Raw genomic sequence first — 25047 nt, forward strand, 5'->3', positions numbered from 1 at the left:
TGCAGTCCAGGACCCCAGCCTAGAGAATGGTGCCGCCCACTTCATGCAGTCCAGGACTCCAGCCTAGAGAATGGTGCCACCCACTTCATGCAGTCCAGGACCCCAGCCTAGAGAATGGTGCCTCTCACTTTAATTACTCTAACCAAAATAACTCCTCGCAAACAGTCTAGAGACTAAACCTAATCTAAATAACACCTCACAGGGACACCCAGAGTTCTGTCTTCTATGTCTTCTAGAGCCTATCAAGTTGATGATATTAACTTTCACAGACACCCTTCAAATGCTGGTCTCTGGCAACTTTTGTTTCCCTCAGGGCTTGGCATCAGGAAGCAGTAAGGAGGCATACTCCAGTGTCAGAGTCCTCGTTAGGCTCTTAGGTAAGGAGCCTTAGCCCTGTGATTATTCGAAGCCCCGCACAAGCTTTATGCATTGGAACTCTTGGCTCTTGATAGCATCCAATGTCACTGCATTCAACCAGGGCACTGAGACCCATGGTCCTGAAAACTGGTCAGTTCTCTGGAACTCTTGTAGTAAATAGGGCCTACAGGTTGTTTATCCTTTAGTCACCTCTCGGCTCTCTTCTCGGCCTGCTTCTCTCTTCTTCCTGGATGGTCTCAGATCTTGGATCTCAGATGCCAGCATGCTGCTGAGATGACTCAGGATGTCTGCCTCCTTGGGAGACATCTTTTAGGAATCCGAATGGTTGCCACTCAGGAAGCCAGTGTCTGCCACTGTTGAGACCATTCAGACATGGACATTCAGTCAGGAAGGGCTGCTAGGCAGTGGGGATCACCAGTGCTGGGCACCGTCCAAGGTCACTTCTTTCCCAGCTGTAGAGCAATCATGCCAAGGCCACTACCTCCCTTCAGCTATGCAGCCGATTGCCATCACCAACACTTTCTGCTGTTTCTTTCCTGGTGCCGCCATTTCTGTGGAAAATTCTTTGAATCGGGCCAAATGCTGCAACAGCAGAGAAGGTAGCACAGAAGAGTACCTCCCAGCCTACTTACTAATAAGCCTGCACACACTGTTTATAGAGCTGTTTACTGGCCCTGGTGTGAACCAATCACAGTCATTTGTTTGGGCCAATCAGAATCTTGCCTCTTAGTACTATTCATAATCATTGAGGCTTGTGTTTCGGGACAAGAGACTTTACCTCTTAGCACCCATCACAGTAATTAGTCCTTCGACCATGAGAAGTGCTCTTCCTTTGGCCAAAGCAGAAATGGTTGTAGGGTCATCTAGAGTTCATGGACTGTTCTGATAACAAAAAGTCTGGCACAAACAGTTTCAAGCAGCCCTGACTGGGGCTGTGCCTTTAAGATCCAGGGCGGTCAGCTGTGATATTTTCATAATTATCCCAAACCGGAGGCTGCAGGTGTCAAAGAGAAGTCCAGCTAGTTGTTATATGCAGTCCTTTGCTCAGGGTAGCAAGGGCGAGTCTACAGCTACTAATTAGGAAGCCAAGTTGACCCGCCTTAGCGTATGCCTAAAATAGCAGCTTAAAAAGTGTCTGATTAACACTGACCATGATTTTAACAGTGCTTGAATAGAGTCTAACACCTACCCAGTGCCCAGGAATTGGTGGATCCTTCATCCATCGATCTTAAACTCAAGCTTAACAAATTGTCAGATTAGTGGGTTCAACCCATTTTCCCAAGAAAACCCACAGGCCTTCGTTTCTGTATTTGTAAATATCTGAGCTTTTCAATTGGGCATTGAGTATAGATGTTATTCCTTATGCTTTTTGTGTGTATGGTTGGTTAGTTTTGTTGTAGAGGCTCTCTAAATAGCCCAGGCTAGCCTCCAACTCACAATCTTCTGCCTCATTTTCTCAAGTGTTAGGTTTGTACTCAAGTGGTTCCTAGAATTGTGTACCTTTGATAGCTTATAATATTTCAGAATTTGATCAGAGTGTAAGTGGCTGGGGTCGGAAGGAAGAGCATTGTATTCTACAGGTTGGCACACAAGCGTGGTTAGAAAGTGAGCCAGCTCACCTCTGGAGTCATGTGATCCAAGAGGACCATGGAAGGCAAGAGTGAAGCATAGCTGATAGCATCCAAACGAGCTCATTCTGCCTCTAGAGACTTCTGCTCTTAGATCACGTGTGCCCCTGGAAACCAGTCCCCCTACTCTCTGGAGGCAGTGAGACACATAACCTCAGAACTCAGGTATAGTCAGCATCACTGGAGCCAAATGAAGACAAAAGAGATGGTAGATGTTGTATCTACTGTGTAGGGCTTCTAGGTATAGGCTGCCCCATACCTGCATTATAATGGTGGAAACGCCATTTATCCAGATAAATGGATATTCTATTTACTGAACTAGGGGGTTTCTGAGAAGGAGAGAGGTGGTACTCTCCACTCCTCATTGTAAACTGTAGAAGTGCTGAGATAAACACTATCTGGCTCATAAGGCCTCAACCATTTACCATGTGAACCTTGCAGAAATGGCTTGCGGACAGATGCTTAGAGAAAAATAAATGTCCTCAGAGGAAAGACTCTAGCTCTGTAGTTCTGAGCTTTAATTAAAAAACAAGCAGGTGGCCTGTGACCTGCCCAGGATGCTCATCAGTTTACAAACTCTGTACACACACACACACACACACACACACACACACACACACACACACTCACACCTAGCAGGTTTCTGTACTTGACTCTTCAGTACAAATGGATGTCTATAGTTTTTCCAGATCCTCAGGGAAAGACCCAGACTGAAGGGATATCATTTACATATTCAAACAGAAGGAAGGGACTTGGACAACCAAAAATAACTCAACCAACAGAAGAAACATAATACATTGGAAGATTAGTGACCTTTGATATATGAATAGACATTTCATTGGTATATGAGAAACTCGGTGCTATGATAAGACTCTTAAGAGTGTGTCTACCTATGATTTAAAATCATTAACTTGACAAGTCAAAAGACAGTCCAACAAGGAGATGAAACACTGAAAGAAAAACTGGACTTATAGTCCAGGTTGTTTGTTTGTTAATTAAAATTTGTCTTGTTGAACAAGAAAAGTGGTGGATTATGGGTATTAAAACAACAAAGAAATAAACTTTACAGGAGTCTTTTAAAATGTGTTTCATATTGTACTTAGTATGAGGAATCCAAACAACAAGGGGAGGGCCATCATGAAATTGCAGAGCACTTTAGCAATGAGGAGGAGACTCGAAATCCACATAGAGAGAAACTGACAAAGTAACAATGTGGACCCAGAGTTCTCAGCAGTGACGCTGGGCAACGAAAATGTAGAGCAATACCTTCCAGCCTCTGAAGGAGGTGACTCTCAACACAGTGACCTATGCCCGCCACTATCGGTCAAATACGGAGATTGACAGGCATTCTTAGAGCCCAGGCACTCAGATATTCAGTTCTGGAGAACCTTGCTAGACAGCGACTAAACGATGGGCTTCATCACAGCTATAAGGTGAAAGCAAGATCCAGAAGTGGAATCCAGGGAACAAAGAACCAACTTAGGAATGAAGAGAGTCACGAGATGATGGCTTGACGTCAGGTCCAAGGAGCCGGCTGTCCAGATAGAAGCCAGGGCACTAAGGGCTGCAGAGAAGACACCATCTGGAGGCAGGGACACCCGGATGGAGGATCTAATACAGAATGGAGTGGGGGTGGGGAAAGTCTATTTCTATGTTTCACAGGTTTGCTAAAACACTGGAACGGAGTAGGATACTGTTAGCTGAGCAGCCAACGGTCGTATCCAGATTGGTAATGTGGACACTGGTTTGACAATAGTGAGGTGAATTCATCTGGGAGTTCCTCAGAAGGCAGGGAGTGAGGGATGCTAGGGGACTCGTGAGTAGAAGCTAACCTTGTTAAAAATTAATTAATTAATCAGCTATAAAATAATAACAGCTATAAAAGCGTATGCTTTAGAAACAGTGAGGCTCACTGAAGACTCAGAAGATGAACGACAGATGCGTCTGTGAGAAAGGTTGGGGGGAAACACCTGGGGCCATTGCTCCTGGCCTGCCCCAAATGGTAATTTAGTACTGTGTGATGGGCATTTAGGGCCACTGGTCTCATTACATATACACACACACACACATATGCACCCTACCCTAGCATTGCCCCTAGCCATTTTCTATTTTCTATATACGTGTCAGCTAGTCATATATATTAGGTTATAACTCTAGCTAGAAAAACTGAGTTGCTTTTGAAACCCAAGCCTGTGTGAACTCACAGTCGGGTGGGATTTAAAAGTCCATACAGGAAGTGTACCATTGGGTTGAAGGATTCTGATAGAACTGTGGAATTCACTGTGAATTCAACTTATTTTTTTGAAGTTCGTAATCATATCATTCGAGGTTGTGACCTCTGTATTAGTGAAGCTGGCGTATGCCATGGGAGAGGCACTGTGGTTCCAGGAAAGAGTCAAGTACTGGGAAAGGATACCAGTGTGTATATACTAGAACTTATGGTAACAGAGAAAACCTGGCTTGTTCGGGACAGGGGAGGCTGAGAGCAGCTCGACCAATCAGGAGTGGGAGTGGGTTTTTCCTGCAAACACTGCTGTTGTTGGTGTGGGACAGCACTGCCTGCCTGCCTAGGAAGTCAGTTCTTTGCCTTGCTTTCTCCTACAGCTTAATCGCTTACACGGAGCAGTATGTGGAATACGACCCTTTCATAACACCAGCAGAGCCATCTAACCCTTGGATCAGCGATGACATCACCTTATGGGACATAGAGATGAGGTAACACATAAACAAACAAACCAAACAAAGGTTGGGGGAGTGAAAAATCTGTAATCTAAGGCAATTACCTTGTTCCCTATTCTAACACGAATGAGACTAGAAAAGGCCCAAGCGTCCTCCACACTGCTGTCTGCTTGCTCAAGGTTCCTCCTTGCTGCTGTGGTTTGTCCATGGGTTCTCTGTGTCCGTCATGGCAGCTAGAACTGCTCCTATGGCTTTCGCGGCCAGAAGGGGAGACTCTGCTGCCTCAACTTGTCTCCTCCATCTCAGATCGCAGCAACACTGACTACCCCCTCTATGTACCATCCCTGTCTCTCAGTTCTTCCCACCAACCTCCCTCAGCGATACGAGCCTGATTTAACAACAATGGGTGAATGCATTCATCTAGGAGTTCCTCAGAAGGCAGGGAGTGAAGGGGCTGGGGAACTAGAAGCTAAATCCTTATCTAAAATTAATATATACAAAGAACATTATTCTCCCTGTGGAAAAGACAAGGCAATAAAGCAGAGAGCAGCTGAGGACTTGGCCCAAGGATGCACAGTTGGAATGCAGCAGCCTTAAGGCTGGAACCCAGGCGGAGGCTCAGGGCTGTGGCTAGGCCTCACACTGGCCTTCTGACATCAGAGGCATCAACAGTTTTAGCAGTACTTGGCCCTGCCCTGGGTGGGAAACAGGTGTGTTGACTTAACAGCTGAGGGGAACTTGAGCACAGTCACAATTCCTAGACATGCCGGCACAGTTCTGTGTGGTACTCCTTCGCCCTCTGATTTCTTCTTTCATTCTCTGTGACTCCAGTGTTGTCTTTCTCTTTTAGTAAAAGTCATAGATACTTACTATAAAATGTTAGTCTATCCTGGTATGCATAAAGAAGGGAACTCCTCCCTTCCTCCAACCTGCCCTCCAGGAAATGTCTGATGTCTCAGTTCTCACCCTGCAGCAGGGTGCTGGGCACTGAGAGGACTCCCAAGGGTGGTCCTCTGTGCACCACTGGCAGACTCCACAGGACATCTGATGTACATACTGGCTTGGGTTCATTCAGTGTAAGGATCAGCCCACATCCCTTCCTTTTTAATGTCTCATCTTTGCAAATTCAAGTTCCAAGTTTTGTGATTAAAAATTGACACAGACTAGGAAGTTCGGGTGGGCATGATCCTGCTAGATCCAGTTGGAGAAGATGTGCAGTGCATAACATATATTCATAGAGACTGCCTTGGTTACGATTAATAGTGATGTGATGTATCATGACCAAAGCAACTCTATTTTGCTTACACTTCCAGGTAACAGGTCTATCACAGAGGGAGGTCAGGACAGGAACTCAAACAGGGCAGGCACCTAGAGGCAGGAACTGATGCAGAAGCCATGGAGGGGTGCTGCTTACTGACTTGCTCCATGTGGCTTGCTCAGCCTGCTTTCTTATAGAACCCAGGATCACCAGCCAGGGATGACACCACCCACAATGGGCTAGACCCTCTCACATTAACCACTGGTTAAGAAAATGCCCTAAGGCTTGTGAAATCTGTGGAGACAATTTCTCAGTTAAGGCCCCTCTTACCAGACAATGCTAGCTTATGTCAGGTTAACATAAAAACCAGTCAGGAGAGGGGTTAAGAATGAAATTAAGACTTTTTTCCTTCAATGTATGTGTATTTTATATAGTTGTTAAGTTGCTAGGATACTAATTCATGTTAAGTTGACCCGTCCTACGTTAGATAAACAAAAATATTAGATATTAAGTATTTCTTAGGACTCATGGATATTGTAAAATTTACCAAGACCTAAGGGTGCGATGAACTCAAAAATTTGAGAGGCTCTGAATTAGTGACTATCTCTTTAAATTTTCGTACACAGAAAATATTCTCATCTCTAATGTAATTATGTTCATTATATACATATAATGCTATTTTAATTAGCAATATATAAACACATACTAATCCACCTTATCCTTCTTAATATTTGCATAATATCCCCTGGCATGAATGAAGTAAAATTTATTTAACCAATCCCTAGGCCATAACTATTTAACTCATGTCTTTTTCTGTAATATAAACAACAATTCAAGGAACATCCCTATACCTAAATCTAATTAGTTTTTTACTATAAATTTTACAAAGGAAGAATTACTTCAAACAGAGTGCATGTTTTAATTTCGGTTCATGTGCCAGATTTTCTTAAATAAACCTGAAGCCCTTTTCCATGCCTTTAGTTTAAAGGTCCCCATCCCTTCCAACCCCAACACGAGCGATCTTTCTCTCTTAATCCTTAAACCCAATAGATTGAAATAAATCTCACTTTGCTCTCTTACTTGAGGATGTCTCCTGTGGTCATAGAGAGTCATTCTCTGTGACTCTCTGCCAACCTGTCCCTTCCCCTTTTCCCCTAGTGATGGCTTTGCTTTCGATATCAAGATACAAAGATCCCACTTTCATTGGTCTTTTTCCTGATTCCTTCTCTTCTCTCTCTCTCTCTTTTTTTAAATTTCTTTTCCTCTTCCTCAACTTTTTATTTTCTAATCAGCTTCTGCCTCCTCAAATTCCAGTTTCTGTTCTAGTCACAATCATGTTTTACATGGTTTGAGTTTAAAGAATCACTAATTCATAGCAGGGCATGTGCATGCTTGAAAGCAGAAGTTCCCCCTGCCTTCCCATAATGCACTGGTCCCAGAGGTATGCTAGCATGATGTCTTTTAAACCGATGTTCTGAACCTACATTTCTATCAATGTTAAGAGGACATAAAGTGTGCAAATGGGCATCTACTTTTAAAATCCTGCTTCTGGGGTGGCCAGTGCATTAGGTACTTTTCCGTTGCTGGGATAGAGCACCAGGAGGGAGAATTTTTTTGGGCTTATGGTTCCATAGGTTAACAGTCTGTCACCATCATGGAAAGTGGCAGGCATGGGCAGCACGCATGGTGGCTGGAGCAGCAAGCTGACAGTTCATATCCTGAACCCCAAGCAGGAAGTAGAGAGTGAAAACTGGGTAGGGCAAGCCTTAAGCTCTCAAAGCCTGCCTCCAATGGCAGCAAGGCCTTAGGAGATCCTAAGTCTCCCTGAAGGGCAGCTCCCGCTGGGGACCAGATGTTGAAATGCCTGAGACTCTAGGGAATGCATCTTATTCAAACTGCTTTGTGGGTGTTTGTGTAGTCTTCGTCATTCTGAGGGACGCAAGAATTTAAAACTTTCATTAACTCAGGGTGTCTCTTTTCTTCCTCCTCCTGTTCCTAAATGCTTGCTTCTGTGTTTTTCATGCCCTCCCCGACTCTTGTTTTTAACCATTTAGGTACATTTAAATTCATATTCTAAAGTTTTTAAAATTTATTCTATAAAGGTTTTTCTGTGTGTTTGTCTGCCCTCTCTGTCTCTGTCTCTCTGTCTCTGTCTCTGTCTCTCTCTCTCTCTCTCTCTTTCTCTCTCTCATTTTTAACTGTTTAGATATATTTTAATTTATATTTCTAAATTTTTAAAAATTTATTTTTTTAAAGATTTTGCTCTCTGTGTTTGTCTGACTTCCCTTTCTGTTTGTCCCTCTGCCTCTCTGCCTCTCTGCCTCTGTGTCTCTGTCTCTCTCTGTCTCTGTCTTTGTCTCTCTGTCTCTCTGCCTCTGTCAGTCAGTCTGTCTGTCTGTCTTTCATCCTTCAGTAGGAACTCTGGGCCTCTGGGGTAGAACTCTTAAATCTCTTGGGCTGTCCCCTGCATCGCTCAGATGTGTTTGTTTTCTGTGTTCTCTTTATGTTCTTGCCACTCTGGCATCGGTGGTGGCACTGTGCTCTGACCTCATTGTCTTTATCAGCATCTGGTCAGCTCCCTCTCCCTCTCCCTCTCCCTCTCCCTCTCCCTCTCCCTCTCCCTCTCCCTCTCCCTCTCCCTCTCCCTCTCCCTTCCCCTCTCCCTCTCCCTCTCCCAGCCCCCACCCCCATTCCCTCTTAGTAACCTGCTTCCACAATGTGGAGCCTACTATGTATGTAGGGAGCTTCGAACCCTGCCTGTCTCTCTGAGCCGTTTGCCTCTCCCGGCTGGCTTTCCTTCTCGCTCAAGCCTTCCCAGGCATGATGGCCATCCAGTGCAATGTCATGGGTGTCCCACCCCTCCGGCTGTTATGTCACACCCCTCTAGGTCACTTCTAAAGAGGCCCTGTGATTTGCTTTAGAGTCCAGTCTTCTGACACATACAAGTACTCAAAAGTATAGATTGCGTAGAGGGGTAGGTGACCCTTTTATAATAGGTGGCCCAGTTTTCACGTTATCATTCAAGTATCTACCCTAACCTAATGCCTAACCTAAGAAACAGTACAGCCATGGAGTCTTATCTACTCGAGCACATGGAGCTCTGTTGTCTCAAGTGAAAACGAAGCTCTACTTCCCCTGCAGAGCTCCCATACACACTCAGCCTTGTGGAACTGTCAATAGAAAGGCAGAGTGTGAGATCAGTGCTGACATCACACCTCAGCCTAGTGATGGTCACCATCTACACAGTAAAATCCAAAGACAACCGAGGAAATAACCAACAGTCAGCGCTTTCTCCAGTTCACCTAACTTCAGCTCATACAATGAGACCTACTTTGTAATGTGCTCTGAGTAAGAAATCCTCTGGCTAAAACTCTAGCAAAGTCAATAGGAGCTGCCGTCTTACCACCTGGCACCAGAATTCCTCCTTGCTTGGCAAAGGGCACTCAGCCATTTGAGGCAGAGAGCAGGTTCTGTAGGGAAGGCCTTGGCAGACTCAACCAATAAAGCAGAGGTTAGGCTGTTGGCAGGGAGAAGGTGAGATGGGTGTGCTCTAGAGAGGAAAATAAAGGACAGGAGACAGGGGAGGGGAAGGAGAAGAGCCAGGGCAAGATTAGAAACCAGGGAAATTCTAGTAACCAGAGATAAAGGCCTTCTCAAAAGCAGGAATACTGAGTACGTTAGCTGCCAGGAGAAATGATAGGAGGTGCCCTTCCCTCGAGGCTTCGTGTATCATCCCTGAGTGTCTTCCCAGACCTCAGGTGTGCATGGCTCGTGGCATAGGGCAGAGGAGAAGCCATGTGAGGACAAGCAGGATGCAATGAGGATGTCCTTCTGTTCATCTGCACCGGGCTCTAGTCTTCTGTGCTACAGAGAAATCCATGCTGACTTATTTTGAGCTCCAGGCCTGAGGATATCAGAGGAAAGCCTGCACTCTACAAAAATGAAGGACATATTGTATTTGCTGCAAGGTGGGTGTCCAGTGAGGGACAGCGACTGAATAAAGGACAAAACTATGTGAGGTATACTTGAAACAACAGGCATTGTCCTTGGATCCCTTCTGAGCCTCAGATAGGGTGCTATTGGATGCAAAACTCTAAGAATAAGAAAGCATTCATCATCAGGTTGGGAGGTAGGGGGGGGATAGGACATCTGAGAAATCAGCTTCCATCGAAGAAAATAACAATAGTCAGGACTTAGCATGGAGGGAGCAGTCAGCTAAAAGTCATCAGACCACAGCTGGAAAGACTTGGCTGATCTAAACATTACCAGAAGAGTATCTTAGGGAGGCCCAAGGGAAGTAGTTCTGGTAGCAACATTAATCCAAGGTTGGGACCTTATGAACTGGTGGGGCTCGCAGAATCGTGGTCAGCCATTTCTTCCCTGCATGGGGTAGGTTTGATGCTCCCTCTCTACTGAGGAGCAAGCATGTGAACAAACCTGGTTCCTTCTACCTGGCTGAAGGAATCCACTCCCAGTCAAGATGGCCTGCTGAGGAGCAGAGACAATTTTTGACTTGCCTATATACAATTATTAAGCTCCCTTTAAAAATTAGATGTATTAACTATTTTATGCATATAAGTGTTTTACCTGTGTGTATGTGTGTGTACCACATGCCCATCTAGTTCCTCTGGAGACCAGAAGAGGGCACCAGATACCCAAGAACTGGAGTAATAATTGCCCCAGATCATTGTGAGCCATCAAAGTGATGCTGGGAACTGGTCCCACACAAGATCAACAAGTGCTGAACTTCTTAACTACTGAACCATTGCCCCAGGTCCCTCAAGTTCCTTTCTTAAAGCACTCAGTTCCTAAACATGCCCCACCTTGTGGATGTATTGATCCTTATGGTGAAAGAAGACATTTATTTTCATACAGACTGGCCTCGATGTCTTATTTGGCCAACAGACTGTGGCAAAGGGACACTCTGAGAGGCCGCCATACAGAGTCCCAGTAATTTCTAAACATACGGTCTTAAATCTTTGAAATGGTCTGCCATGCAGGGAGAAGTTCAAGCCACTGGGAAAGCCATGTGGGATCCCTCTCCTCAATAACCCCAGATGAGCTCTCAACAAACAGCCAGTGTCAGCTGCCACAGGGGCAATTTGGACACGGGCCGGGTCTAGCCCTCAGATGACCTTTTAAACCACCTTGCAGCTCAGTGATCACAATGAGAGGGCACAGTCAAGCCAGATGAACTGAGAACACTGAAAGGGAACCACGCCCCGCTGGAATATCCAAGACTTTCCAGCTCTTCTTGGGGTGGTAAATAAATAAATAAGTCAAGATCGTTTCTTCACAGCATGGCCCTAACTTTGAGGTCATTAGATATGCTTCCTGAGTGGACTGGCCCCCGTTTCACAATTTTTCTGACAACTTCTCTTAGTCCATTCAGGCTGTCAAGCAAAAAACACAGTAGACTGAGTGTGTGACTTGCAAATGAAAGAAATTTGGTTCTCTTTGTTCTGGAAACCGAGAATGTTGAGACCAAGGTGGCAGTATATTAATGTCTGAGGAAGGCATGGCTCATGGTCTGAACGAGGTGACACTTAGGAGGCAGAGGCAGAAGGATCACACGGGTGGCTTGGCTACAGAGTGAATTTGTATCTTCCCTCTGTGTTCTCTTATGGCAGCAAGGTGAGAGCTCTGAGCCTACTAATGAGTTTATTGATAAAGACATTAACTTCATTGCTCTTGGCTCAGTGACTTCCGAAGGCCCCAGCCCTTAACACCATCATGCTGGGGGTCAAAATGTCAACAGATGAGTTTTGGAGGGACAAAAATTTTAATCTGTAGCATTCTACACATGCTCCCCGGTTTGTAAACTCTCATATGTTGCCCAGATATCACTAGCAGTCTCTCTCTAACATCTACTTTAAAATAGTATCTAAATACCATCTAAATAGATAAGAGGAAGTCAAGATTCAAGTCATCTCCAGCTGACGCCCCTTCCAGCTGTGAAACCAACAAGCGACATTATTTCCAAACCATGAAGGGAAGTTAAGATAGGCATGTTCATTCCAATGAAAGAAGAAGCAAGCCATGGGTCACAAGTGAGTCTAAATACAGCAGGGCAAAGTTAAAGGCTTTATCTAAGAGGAATTCTCTTTGTCTTGATCCTCTGTCTGTCAGACCAGACTGAGGTGACACCTCCACCACTCTCTGAAGATGAGCCGTGTGCCTGTGGCTTTTCTGGACTGATATTCTGTCTGCCACACCCATTTGGGTGGCAGCATCATATCCACAGCTCAGCGGACGTCCTCGCTCTGTTAGGGCCTTGCAGCTTTCCCAGGCTAGACCACTACCCTGCAATTCTGCCCTGGAATTTTGTCCCAATAGCCCCACTGGTCACAATCCACCCTGAAGCTCTCTGCAGGCACCTCTACCCTAGCAGTGGCAGACATGGTTATCTTAGACTGACTGGAATGGGAAGACGCCTGCACCTATTGCAGCTCCCGTGGTTGTAGCCATCTGAGCCTGTAATGGGGGTCACAGGCTAGAGGCCATTGAACCATCTTCATGTCCTTTTCCTATCGTCCTGAAATATAGCCCCTGGCTTTTGTCTGGATGTCTGAGCCCTACTCTATCCTTATATCAGCCATGTGGCCACACCATTCCTGGTCTCCTTTGTTTGTCATTGTGTTTGCTTCTTCGTTGTAATGTGAACACACTAGGAATTTTCTCAGTCCTTATTTAGCAATTCTATCTTTAGTTGATTCCTCTCTCCAAAAGCACTTAGGAAGAATCAAGCTGCTCTTTCCATACAGGGCTTAGAAACTTCCTTGGTTAAATATGTGTAGTATCTAAATACCATCTATTTAGTAACTAATAGTAATTACTAATATTACTTTAAAATATATTATCATATAATAATTTAACAATAATATATAATAAAATATATTATTATGTAATATAGATGTATCAGAATATTTAAATGTTTAAATATAAAAAGAATAATCTTTATAGGAACTAAATAGTATCGTGGTTTGCAAGTTCTGCCTTCCATAAAACACTAGCTTACTACCATGACCCTACTGAGCTACACCTGGAAAGGCAAAGCCAGACTGCAGAAGCCTCCCTGATCCCCACATACACGATCTATTGATCACTGCCCTAGAAATAGAAGACATGGCTGCCAGTCCCACGAGTCAGTGAGGGGTAGCTGAGTTCACATGGTTTGCATCTAGGCCACATACTCAGGACCGTAGCCACCAGTCACAGATGGCTACTTAGGTTTAAACTTTCGTTACTCACATTTTCGATTTCACTTCAAGTCGCCAGCCCTACTAGTGCTTTGCTGGCCTCTGCAGGTGGCTTCAAGCCCACCAAGCATGAATGTAAAATGGCTCCCCCAGTCCAGCAAGTTCTCCTGCCAGGCTCCTCGAGAATCTGTTGCTTTTTAAGCACTTGGATGCATCTGTTCTCTTCTAAGAGGAATATAGATAGTATGTCAGCTCTACAACAAGGAAAAACCCTTGGTCTTCTATACTGACTGTGAGGGGTTTTCGTCTAAAAGGAAAAACTGTCTACACCAGTGGTTCCTAAAGGTTGCTATGACTAAGTCTCTGAGGACCCTTGTGAGACTGGAGCTTCTAGTTCAGCAACTCTGGCTGTGACCTGTGATCCTGCTTGGTCTGCAGATTCCCATCTTGAGTTGGAATGGAGGTGAAAAGGAGAGAAGAGGTTCCAGCATGTGACTTGTGAAGTAGGAGCCATTGTTTCAAGGAGGGTCAGCCCATAGACTTCATGTGGGAAGAGAGGACCTGAAAGAGTTCAGCACCAGAATAATATGACCAACCCCACCCCACCCCTTCTTCCTTGTGGATATGAGATTGAAGAGCAGGGATGAACTCAAAGTTTAAGGCTGTGCTTGGAGCCACAGGACCAGATTGGATTCTCTACTCCATCGCCTCCTAGTGAAAGTCCCAAGGCAACTGGTCCTGAGCTCTCAGTTTCCCTAGCTGGAAAATGGAAACAACCCTAGCATTCTGCACAGAGTATCTGTAAGGACTCAGCCCATTAGCAAATAGAGATAAGGTGGTTAGAACACTGTCTACCTAGTACTCTACAAACAACACAGTGGCTATAGCAGTGAGGGAAGGCAGCATGCTGTTTCTAAGCAAGTGGATCTGCTTTATTCTGGTGAGAGTCATGCATTTATAACTGGTGCATCACTCAATTCTAGCCAGAGGCTGATCTCTCCTTTCTGTATTGAAGAAGGAACAAAAGATAAGGAGCCAGTTTCTTAGACTAAGTATCCTGGGCATTAGAAAACAAGCCGAAGGGGCGAGTGGAAAGTTGGCTCTGTAACTGATGGGAGAGGTTGGAGGAGGCCCCATTAGTCCATCAGTGGAGGGGATAGCTTCCTGCAGACAGTGGTCACTTGCTGGGCACTTTGGTGACTCTCACCAAACATGGCCTCTCCACCTACCCCTTTTCAGAAACTGTCACCACTGAAGGGTAAAAGCATACACATGGAATTTGTGTGTGTTTTATGGTCTCTGTTGTTTACACCTGAGGTGATTTCCCTGATGTTCAGTGGCAAAAGAAACTTGAGTCATCGGGGAGCATAGGACAGAGGCTTTGTTTTTGTTTGTTTGTTTGTTTGTTTGTTTTAAATACTGATCATTTTTTCAAACCTTCTCCTCCAACCCAAAAGCAAAGAGCCCAGCCAGCAGCGAGTGAAGCGTTGGGGCTTCTCTTTTGATGAGATACTGAAGGACCAGGTGGGGCGGGACCAGTTCCTCAGATTCCTGGAGTCAGAATTCAGTTCAGAAAATCTCAGGTAAGTAAACATTTGAATTGTTCTCTCCCTCCTCTGTCTCTGTCTCTGTCTCTGTCTCTCTCTCTCTCTGTCTCTCTCTCTCTGTCTCTCTCTCTGTCTCTCTCTCTCTCTCTCTCTCTCTCTCTCTCTCTCTCTCTCTCTCCGACTCTCCATCTCTCTTTCTCAATGAAACATCACTGGGGGAGTGGTCAAATTCAAGTACTGGCTTTTCTGGCTATGGTTGGAATTGAGGCTTTTAATGGAGTTAAACAGTCAAATGACTTTGATAACACCATTCATCGAGTAAAACTGTGGAGGGGAGGGTTTTCAGATTGGGATGACAGCTCAGAACACCCATTCCCCAAAATGTGCCAGCCCTAGAGATTCAGGGCCCTTGTGTTGTTAACAACCATTGTTAAACAATTTATTGTTAAAGAAATGGGTCATCGCAGGGCTCAATTCAGAACTCTAGCAAGCCAAGTCAGTGTTGTATAACTAGAGACCTGACTCTACAAGCGAATAAAAGCACACACTTTCTTCTAGAGAAGAATTCTGTCCCTTCCGTGGGATTCCTGGATCAGAGGATGCCACAGTCCCTGATTGTTTCTCTAGGCCCATAACTTAGGAGGGAAATATGCAAATAAGGACTACTTAATAGGAGAAGGAAGAGGGAAAATGAAATCTGCTGAGAAATAAAAGGGATAAGGGGAGCATAGAAGTTCTTCTCACAGACAGGAACTGTGGGCTTATTCAGCCCCCTGCTATGTCAGATGAGGAACCAGGGGACTTACAGGACTGGGATTAGGTATTGCTAGGTGAGACCCCTCAGTGACTGCTTAGTCAAGGTCCTCAAAACTGACAGGACAAACACATCCATTAAAGATGGATTAGTAGACAGGAAGTGGTCCAGGTAGTCCAACAATGGCCCTCACGCACTAGAGAGGCTGAGAATTCAAAAGCTCTTCAGCCCACGAGACAGGATGTCTCAACAGTCCTGAACAGAAGATCCTGGAGGATTTTGGGGAGCTGCTGGTCTTCAGTCTACGGAAGTTGTTCACACTATCGGTGGAGGAATGCCATGGCTACAGAATGCACCAATGCGACTCAAGTAAGGGCAAGCATGCAAACCGCAAGGCTTCCCTCATGCTCTTACTTGGGCTGCCACCAGAAGGTGCCGCCCACATTTCGGGTGGGTCTTCCCCCACTTCAAATGATTTAGGAAAATTCCTGGTGGCTTTGTTATGATTCAGTGGTCTTAACCAAGTGCTGGTTTCTCCACGGCTGAGATCCGCTACCAGCGCCACAAAACCCCACCCTCTATTTGCAACAGGTTTTCTTTCCCACACTGAACTGATCTCCATGTTCAAGTGATGATGTCTGAAACAGACTTTTATTGCTTTTTGAATTTTTAAAATAAAAAAAAAATCCAAGCTTGTAATGTTGGGCAGAGAGCTGAATTCTCTTCTGTTCATGGGTAGAATCCATGTCACCCATGAGGTGACAGCTAAAGAAAGCCTACGCTACAGCCAGCCTAACCAGGCCCTACTACAGAGTACTAGTCAGTCAAGACTGGATCTCTCCCTGGAAACAATCTCGTGGGCCCTGGAAGACAATACACAAGAAGCTACTGAGTTACTAATTAGATACGGTAAGTGTAGCCTCTGGAGCCAAGCTTGACTTGGAAGAATTCATAAGACACCACAGGAACAAGTGAAAACGGGGACTATATTCTAGGCCACAGCACTGAATTAGCCATGGGTATTGGGCAGAATAATTTCATCTCTGACCAATAGTTGAAACAACTCAAGGTGAGAAAGGTTCACTTCGACCCCTGATTACAGAGGTTGCTATGGATGCTGGTGGGAGGGGTGAAACAGAGCACACACACTGGTGGCCAAGGAGCAGAAAGTGAGAGAGCACCTGCACCTCGGGTGTTCCCCTCCACCCACTCTCAATGCATCCATGCTCCCGGCCTATGGGGGTAGTGCTGCCCCATCTGAACTGTCTTCCCCCTTAGTTAATCCTCTGTGGAAACGCACACACATCCCAGATCTGCACTTTCCTGATACCCTTAGACCCTTTCCAAGCCAATCAAGTAAAAACCATAAACCATGATGAACTGTCACCTGGTGCAGAATGACCGTGCCGGGCCATCCAGTCCTGGGATGATGTTGGTACTGTGGCATGCCTTTGCCTTCTGATCAGACCTGTGCCAAATGGGAACCAGACAAGGTGATCTTACCTCAGGCTATGACACAATAATTCTTTCAGCAGTCTCTTTAGAATATTCTAACCACAGCTTTGGTTCCTAACCAGACATTTGCAACAGAAGCCCTGACACCTAAAACATCACCTGGGGTCAAATTCAAGCACTAGCTTCTCTGGCTGTGGTTGGGATGGAGGCTTTTAATGGGATTGAATAGTCAAATGGCTTTGATAACACCATCCAACTAGCATAACTATGGGACTGTGGGGTTTCAGAGTGAGGCAGCAGCTCGGAGTACTATTTTAATGGATTAAATAGTCCCAGCCTCCCCAGGCCATGCACGAACCAATCTGTACTTTCCAAGCTGGACTCTCTGTGGGGTCAGCCAGTCCCAGACTCTATCTCCAGCTGGGTCCCCGTGGATCCTTCTGTCCTGTTTTGGCTCCATGATGGAATGATACAGAGTATGTCCTTTGCTGGCTTCTCAGCCCACAAGCAGACCTGAGAGCCCTCCGGCACCCGATATCTTACAGATAGTAAGAACGACCATAGAATTCTATTCGTTGTGAAGACCCAGGGGGCATCTTCCTGCTTAGCTACTCCCTGTGCAGCCTGTGGGCTTTGCTGTCAAGAGCTGCAGCGTAGGTAGCCAGAGCCAATTTTCCGGTAAGTCTAGTCTCAGGAAATATGCGTGACACTGAAGTCCCAAGTGCACTGGCGAGTGTGTCCCTGGCAGGTGTTCCCTCCCTTCTGCTAGTTCCATTTGTGCCTCTTCCAGTGGCTTATCTGGTGCCAGGAGGGCTGCATTTAATCTTGGGTGAAAGAATGTGTGGGCACACGTGTGTGAACGCGCCAGCCCCCAGCATGCATGCATAAATCCAGACTTAAAGAAGGTCCCCTCTGATCCACGACGGGAAGGTAGATAAAGAAAACAGAACAGTAGAGAGAAAAAGTACAGCCCAGGAGCTTCCCATAATCCTCTCCGGAGGCCCCGGTTCTGTGGTGATGGCACTCAGCATAATTGGACATAGAGAGGGAAGTTGAGCTTCAAGGCACACAACTGGAAGACCCTTCAATCCCTTATCACAAAATTGCTGCTTTCTTTCCTGCTCTATTCATTCCTTTAGCCTCAGACCTGGCTAAACCCTTCCATGACCCAGATTCCAAGGATTCGGGGTTACTTTGGCTCTACCCCTTGTCCACAGGAGCCATGTTGGCTGAACAAGTGCACCTCTATTATAGTCTTTGTGCACAGTGGGCCCTAGAGGCTGGGGAAGGTGCACAGCTTGAGGCTCCTGTTTACTGTCACTTTGGTCCTGCTGCGATGTCCCTTTTCTCTAGGGGTGGTTGTGAGCCCAGGATACTAGAATCAAGGCAGAAGGGAAAAGGGGGATGGGGGCTGGGTATATTGCAAAGTGCTTTCCTATTCCTGTCTTCTGGTGCTCTTCAAATCTCTCTAGTACAAGGGATTTTTCATCCAGCACAGGGAGCGCCAGTGAAATAGCCAATTGGTGAAATTTACCCCAGAACTTCAGAATAATGAAGAGAGGGCCTCAAAGTGCTGCCCAGACCTTTCAGTAAGTGTCGGAAAGTGGTCGGTAGTGACATAGTATCATGGGAAGGTCCTTTCTGATCCGTGTGTACAGGGTGTGTGGACATGATCATATAGATGTGTGAATGAGTATATGTATGTGCACATGGGTATGCACGCATGAGACTGCAGAAAGCAGATGTTGTTCTCGACCAGTCTTGGCCTGATCTTTTGAGACAAGGTTTCTCACTGAACCTGCAGCTCATTGATTTGGTAGCCTTGGCTAGCCAGCAAGCACCAGGGGTCTTCCCTGAATGACATGTGAGCACATTTTCAATCCCGGCTTTTCACGGGTGCTGGGGATTGGAACTCGGGTCCTCATGCTGGTACAGCAATTATCATACTCAGCCCCTCCTTGATCATTTTCTTTGGGTTGAGTCCCTGAGATGACTGAGGATTGTTATCTCCAGGGATAGAGGGAGGGACAGGTCCAACTTGGCTATGACTCTACACCAGTGGCCATTCATTTCTTGCTCTAACCACACAAGCCAAGTCTAGCGCAGAGCTGCCCGAGAAGTGTGGCCACTCCTGGACCAGCACGTTGGGAGCCTCACAGTCCTGAGGCATTCCCTACAGAGCTGACTTCATCCTTCTCCCTATTTTGTGAAATTTCCCCAAATGGTGACAGTGCCATTTGCCCCTGCTCCCGCTCCATCGTCCCTGTACAAACCTTTGTCCTGCCTGGGCTTGACACCCTCTGCCACACAGCAAGGCATGAGTTAAAAATCAAAACCTGCAACAAAGAGCGTCCCCCCTACATTTTTTATGAGCTGTAACATCTCCTGAGAGAGCAGAGTTGTTCTTCTAACCTGCAGATTGATGACCCTACTTCCATACGGTGTCAGCTGAGGGAAGAAGCAATTAAAAGCAAGCGCAGGGGGCTGACAGCTTTCGCCTCAAGAGCTCCATCTCCAGCCTTAGCTTCAGCAGTTGCCCCAAGCCCTAGGAAGACCCAAGAAGTTTCATTAGGGCCAGTGGGGATCCCACAGTAACCAAACAGATGACAGACCAGAACGGAGTGACTCCTGCAAGCCTGTGGCCATCTGTAGCAGTTTGGCTCCTGTCCTGTGCTGAGCTCAGCTTGGGTGCTGCTCATGCTAGCTCATGGGGGACACTGGAGGAGAATCATTCCCGCAGCCCAACCACATAAAAAGCTCTCTTTTTTTTTTTTCTTTTTCTTTTTCCATTGTTCTGAGTCACCCGGTGACCAGCAGAGGGCACAGAAACACTTCCTTCTGCCAAGGAGTTCACTTTTTCTCTGGGAACAAGCCCAGAGCTGTGTTGTGTAGCCTGCGAACATGCTAGCTTGTGAAAAGACAGGTAAGCTGGTAATTGTGGAGATGTACAACCTCCTGATGGGACGGAAAGTGATCGATGGCTCATGGCTTCTCCTGACCTAGCCAGACTGGAAGAGAAAAGCCACACTGCTTGTCAGAATCTAAGGAGAGAGGGAGCAAGTAAGGCAATCCCGGGCTATCCTCCAGTCCAGACCCCAGATGCTTCACCCTAGTGCTTTTGAAACAAGCTGCCCTCCCCCTGAGCCCAATTTCCTCTCCTGCATTCATTTCTAAGCCACGAACAAAGATCAAATGCCAGCACAGCGCTACCTCTCACTGCTCTGACAATTGGCAGTGGCCAGGGGAGAGGCAGGGCAGGTGGTCTCCGCACACCCTGGAGCCACTGTGCCCTGCCAGTCCCTAAGGCTCCCTGCTTCCAGCCGAGGGCTTAGTGCAGGATGGCTGCATTTGATGGGGCTGCTGGCATTTGCCGGCTAACCGCTCCCTCAACGGAGCGGTACCTGCAGGCTCTTGATAAGAGTAACCATTTCTCTTCTCAATGGGCCACCCATCCACAGAGGATACACAGAGAGAAGCTTTTGTGGCTCCTGGGCGGTGGGAGGGCAGGGAGGGGGTTGGCCTGAGCTCCTGGTTCGGCTCACTCTGCACAAGAGGATGCCAAGCACAGACCACAGCCTGTTCTGCATTTCAAATCGTCACAAAGGTCCCTCCAAGCCAAGTCGGTAAACACATATGATATGTCAGGATGCTGTTGTGACAACATTTTTGCTGTCACCTAGGAGAGACAAGGTAGGTCATCTCCAAGGCAGACAGAAGGCTGGGCTGAGTCCTATGTACACAGGAGGAGAAAGCTGTCCAGAGAATGTCACTCTTACACACTATGTGCCCTCCCCCCATCCCCTTCTCCCTCCTCCCTCCTCCCACCTCGCTTCTCCCTCTCTCTCTCCTGTGACATGCCTGCTGTCTTCCCTTGTGCTTTTTTATAAACCAAAAAGCCTCAACTTTAATTGATGGAGGAAATCTCTTGGTGTTTTCAATGTAAAAACGCATGCGATTTGATTCTGAGATTTTCTTTGACATCCTCTTGGCTCCTTCTGTATACTCAGAGGAGGGATGCGCCTCTCTGTGCTTCTGCAAAGGGCATCCTGAAGCCCTGGGAACCACAGGGGTCTACAGAGCCTAGAAGCTTCAGAGGTCCTCAGGGCCTTCCCATGGTGTCTCCATGGCTTCCCACACAGCAGACTAGACTAGCAAGGGACAGAAGATAGAAGGTGACCTCCAAGGTGACACTGATGGAGACGGAAAAAAAAATCACCCACTGACCATCTATCTGTGTGAGAAGTCACAGAAGCTCCACAGGCACAGGAAGAAATATGACCCAGAAGGCCGTCCACTGCCAGAGACAGCCCCGAGGCCACTCCCTGCTTCGTTACTGGCCCAACAGGTCCCATAAAACTCTGTGACTTCTCTCCCAGGGGCCAGAAGGGCCTGGGCTCCAAGGAGGGCAGGTGTTGAAAGGCAGGAGATGAAGCGGAGTCGGGAAAGGCCTGGCAGCTTCTACCCTGAGCACCGTTGGGGGAAGAGTTGAAATTCTAAGAGCTCAGGGTGGCAGGTGACTGGCCTGACACTCACTTGTCCCTTGGGCCTGGAAGCGTTCCAGAGTTAAGTGCGACTGGGGAACTCATCCAGAGTTCCTCTTGCTTCCCCTTCACCCACTTTGTACCCATTTCCCCGGTGATCAAAGACTACCTAGAACAGTACAATTCCCACAGCACTGGAGCTAGGCTGAGGACAGAACTGAGTTCCCTGCTCTCCTGAGAGAGGGGTGTTCTTATCTTCTTTGCCCTCTTGGCTTTTCATGTTTGGGGCTTGAGGGAGGGTTTCTTTAAGGAGATCATTTGATTCCTGAAGGGCAAACTGGGAAAGTGGGAGATATCCTGCAAACAAAAAACACATTCCTAGTGGAAATAGGACTGTAGTACCTTGGTATGCCACTGGGTGACGCCTTTGGGCCGCACATCTGTGAGCAGCAGAAAAACAGGCAAACCCTTCTTAAAAAAATTAATTAATTAATTAATACTACTGATAAGCAGGTCCACCTTACTTTGGGTGGAATCTGATGCCAGATTGGACGTACTTTCCACCTTATGGCTTACCTGAATTCGTCCTCCCCATTCGTTCATTGACCAGACTATGTCTGTGTTCTATTGCCTGTGGCTGTGCAGTCCACACAGCGATGGACCCTTCGCTAACTCACTGAGGATACTGGCCTGTCCCCTTTGCACAGGAGAATGTGCTATCCAGCTCTGGGTCCCACTGATAGAATGCCCTGGGGGACCCCTGGGGGTGGGAGCTGCTTTGCCTGGGTTGACTGAAGCTCTCAGTGTCCATCCAGGGGTGGGGGTGGGGGTGGGGGTCTCCATCAATAGCTCCTGGGCAGACTGAGGGATGATGGGGAGACAATTGGAAGGTGGGGTTCTCTCATACTCCCTAAGGAATCATTAGGTAGAGATGCTCCTTCAGCCTTGTTTATGACAAATCCTCTCTAAACTGTTGAAGACCTGCTAGGTGCCCAACACCATGTTGAGAACTGACACGAATGCCCCTCCCCCCACCCCCGCATTCATTCCTCTCTAACATGAGCGGCTGGCTCATTCTAGGCAAAATGTCTTTTATAATTTCAGGCTTCTGCCTGCTTTCGTGACATGTCCCTTTTAAATCTTTTCATTTTGTTAATTTTATTCCTGTGTATGTGTAAGATGACCGCCTGTCTGTATACGCACCACACGAATGCAGTACCTGGGGAGGCCAGAAGAGGGAACTGGATAGCCAGAACTAGAGTTACAGGCAATTGTAAGCTGCCCCGGTGGATGCTGGGAACGGAACCTGGGGGCTGTAGGAGAGCAGCAAGTGATTTTAACGGATGAGCAGACTCTCTAATCTCCTTCTCCTTATTTTGGTGTCCCTGAATGACCCCAGCCAGATTTAACAAAGGGACTCCCATTGTGTAAAGACCTGTATGTGGAGTAGTTGATTTTCAACTAGGGAGAATTTTTATTTCCCGGGAACATTTGGTAATTTCTGGAGATACTTGCTAGTGGCCGTAACTTAAAAGATGCTAGTGTGCCGTGGGGAGGGGCGTGTGAGTTGCTGCTTAGTGTTCTGTGAGACTGCCCCTCTACACCAAACAGAATCCCCCAGCTTGAATAGCTACTGTGCTGGGGTTAAGAAATCTCTACGCAGAGGGAAGAGAGCATTTTGCTGGTCCCTGGAAGCTCGCATCTTCTTAGATGTACCTTTAGTCTGTCGTCAGCAGTACACCCTGAACTTTTAGCAGTCCCACGGAACTCCCATGTGGCGTCAAAGCAGGCAGGGGGATACACATCAGCTCTGGAACCATCTCCAGCAGAGTCCAAATAGAACTGACTGTGTTTCCGCTTTCCCTCCAGGTTCTGGCTGGCCGTCCAAGATCTCAAGAAGCAACCTCTACAGGATGTGGCCAAGAGGGTGGAGGAAATCTGGCAAGAGTTCCTAGCTCCCGGAGCCCCAAGTGCAATCAACCTGGATTCTCACAGCTATGAGATAACCAGTCAGAATGTCAAAGATGGAGGGAGATACACATTTGAAGATGCCCAGGTTTGCTCATTGACCTGAATCATTGCCATAAGGCCTTCCTTAATCACTTCCCAACTCTGACCCTTTAATACAAGTCAGAGGTTTTACAAGTAGTTAGAATATCAGCTCTTATAAGTCAGTGGGTAGAGACTATTTCAGATCCGTATACAGTGAAATTCCAAGATCTTTTTCTTAGGTCACATTACTACACAGATACAGAAAGTTGTAGTTCCTCAAGTTAGGATGCTAACTGGAAATGCAAACCCATTGTGAGCTGAAATAGCTTACTAAAATGTACTTATACACACATCAAAGCTTATCATTCTCAGAACACTGTCAGGGATCTGCCCTTTCCCTCAGGAGCACAGGCTGACAGGGAGCTTCAGCTCAGTCACGACCCAGTGTCTAGAAAGAGGATCATACCAGGAAGGAAGACCCAGATCTGAACTCCATCGAGTGTCCATGCCTCATGCACGGTTGTAACTTCAGGGTGCTGTAAATCAAACCCATTTGTATTGCCTCATTTTTTCTAGGGGAAAAAACTGATTTACAGTATTTTACAAAATTCTAAACCCCTCTATGAGATTGGGACTAGACCAAAAACAGTAATATGACATCATTAAAGCGGGAATTGTGAGCTGTCCGGGTCAAGAATCAAGTCTAGACCTGTCCAGCTATGATGCCCACACTTTGCACTGACTGTCCCCATGCAGTTAGTGTTTTCTGAGCCCTGAGTAATAGTGAGACACCACAAAGAACAGAAGAAAGGCCCTGTCCTCAGCAAGGCCCAGGTGAGAGAGACAGACAAATCAATAGGCCACTTCAACCCTGGGAAAAGACCCCAAAGAAGTGAGCTCTGGGGTTAAATGAAGACTTCAGGAAGGACTGGACCGTGCAGGGCACTCTCGGGGTGGTTACAGATGCTGTAGGCCGAGAGTTTGAGTGACTTCCCCTGCCATTACCACCCTACCTAGTTAGAATAGTCTACACAACTACACCAATGCAAACAATGACATGAGGCCATGACCAGGGTCCCTTGTGAGGCCATGACCAGGGTCCCTTGTCACTAACTCAGGATTTCAGACTGAAAACAGCTCCTCACCTACCCCTTTTCTCCCCCATCTCGGAGTCAACTGAATGCCCACATTGGGCAGATTTGACTCAATCTCCACCCAGTGACATCTTGAGACCCTCATGGTCTTTGTAGCTTTGGAGTAAAATCATTAAATCACAAAGACTACTTTTGTCCCCCCTGCCATATTTTTATATGCTCTAAAGGACAATATTGATGTAAGGAAAAGGGGTGGAGAAACTCTTTGGGGAACCCCTGTGCATATGGCTTGAAACACAGACGCCATCATAAGGAAATAAGGTTAGGAAACCTCAGGAAGAGACGCTGATCAAGCCATGATGTTCCCAGTCTCTGTGTCACCAAACGTGTGACACCATGGAGGGTTTGCTTTAGCATTTCCCTGTGGAAACTCTTGGACATAAATGAGGGGAGGGAGCAGAAACACAAGCCTTTATGAGCCTTTATCCAACCTCAAAGGTCATCAGTACATGACCCATCTCCTTTTCGCTGTGTCCCCACCTACATTTTAACCTGCTGCCCAGTTAGAAGAGTACCCTTTCT

The 25047-nt window shown here is 46.6% G+C and overlaps 1 protein-coding gene and 1 long non-coding RNA gene across 14 annotated transcripts in view; one reads left to right on the plus strand and one right to left on the minus strand.

Moving 5' to 3' along the window:
- Rgs6 (regulator of G-protein signaling 6) overlaps positions 1–25047 on the plus strand; it is a 651590-nt gene that overhangs the window by 583489 nt on the left and 43054 nt on the right. For all 12 annotated transcript variants that reach the window (XR_005505572.2, XM_063262367.1, XM_063262368.1 and 9 more), the window contains 3 exons: positions 4611–4721; positions 14600–14725; positions 23249–23435. Coding sequence is in view for 11 of the 12 variants with exons in the window: in XM_063262367.1 (XP_063118437.1) it covers positions 4611–4721; positions 14600–14725; positions 23249–23435 (424 nt within the window). In the remaining variant the exon portion in view is untranslated. The remainder of the gene's footprint in view (positions 1–4610; positions 4722–14599; positions 14726–23248; positions 23436–25047) is intronic.
- Positions 14506–23960, minus strand: LOC120093216 (uncharacterized). Of its 2 annotated transcripts, none has more exons than XR_005486330.2 (4): positions 23838–23960; positions 19311–19443; positions 16831–16911; positions 14506–14693 (listed from the first exon to the last, which is right to left on the minus strand). It is a non-coding gene; the product is annotated as an uncharacterized LOC120093216 (long non-coding RNA). The 2 variants fall into 2 exon arrangements; XR_005486329.2 differs by lacking the exon at positions 14506–14693 and adding an exon at positions 16076–16306.

The sequence above is a fragment of the Rattus norvegicus genome, chromosome 6 (genome assembly GCF_036323735.1).
Source record: "Rattus norvegicus strain BN/NHsdMcwi chromosome 6, GRCr8, whole genome shotgun sequence".
In the NCBI taxonomy this organism is placed as follows: Eukaryota; Metazoa; Chordata; class Mammalia; order Rodentia; family Muridae; genus Rattus; species Rattus norvegicus.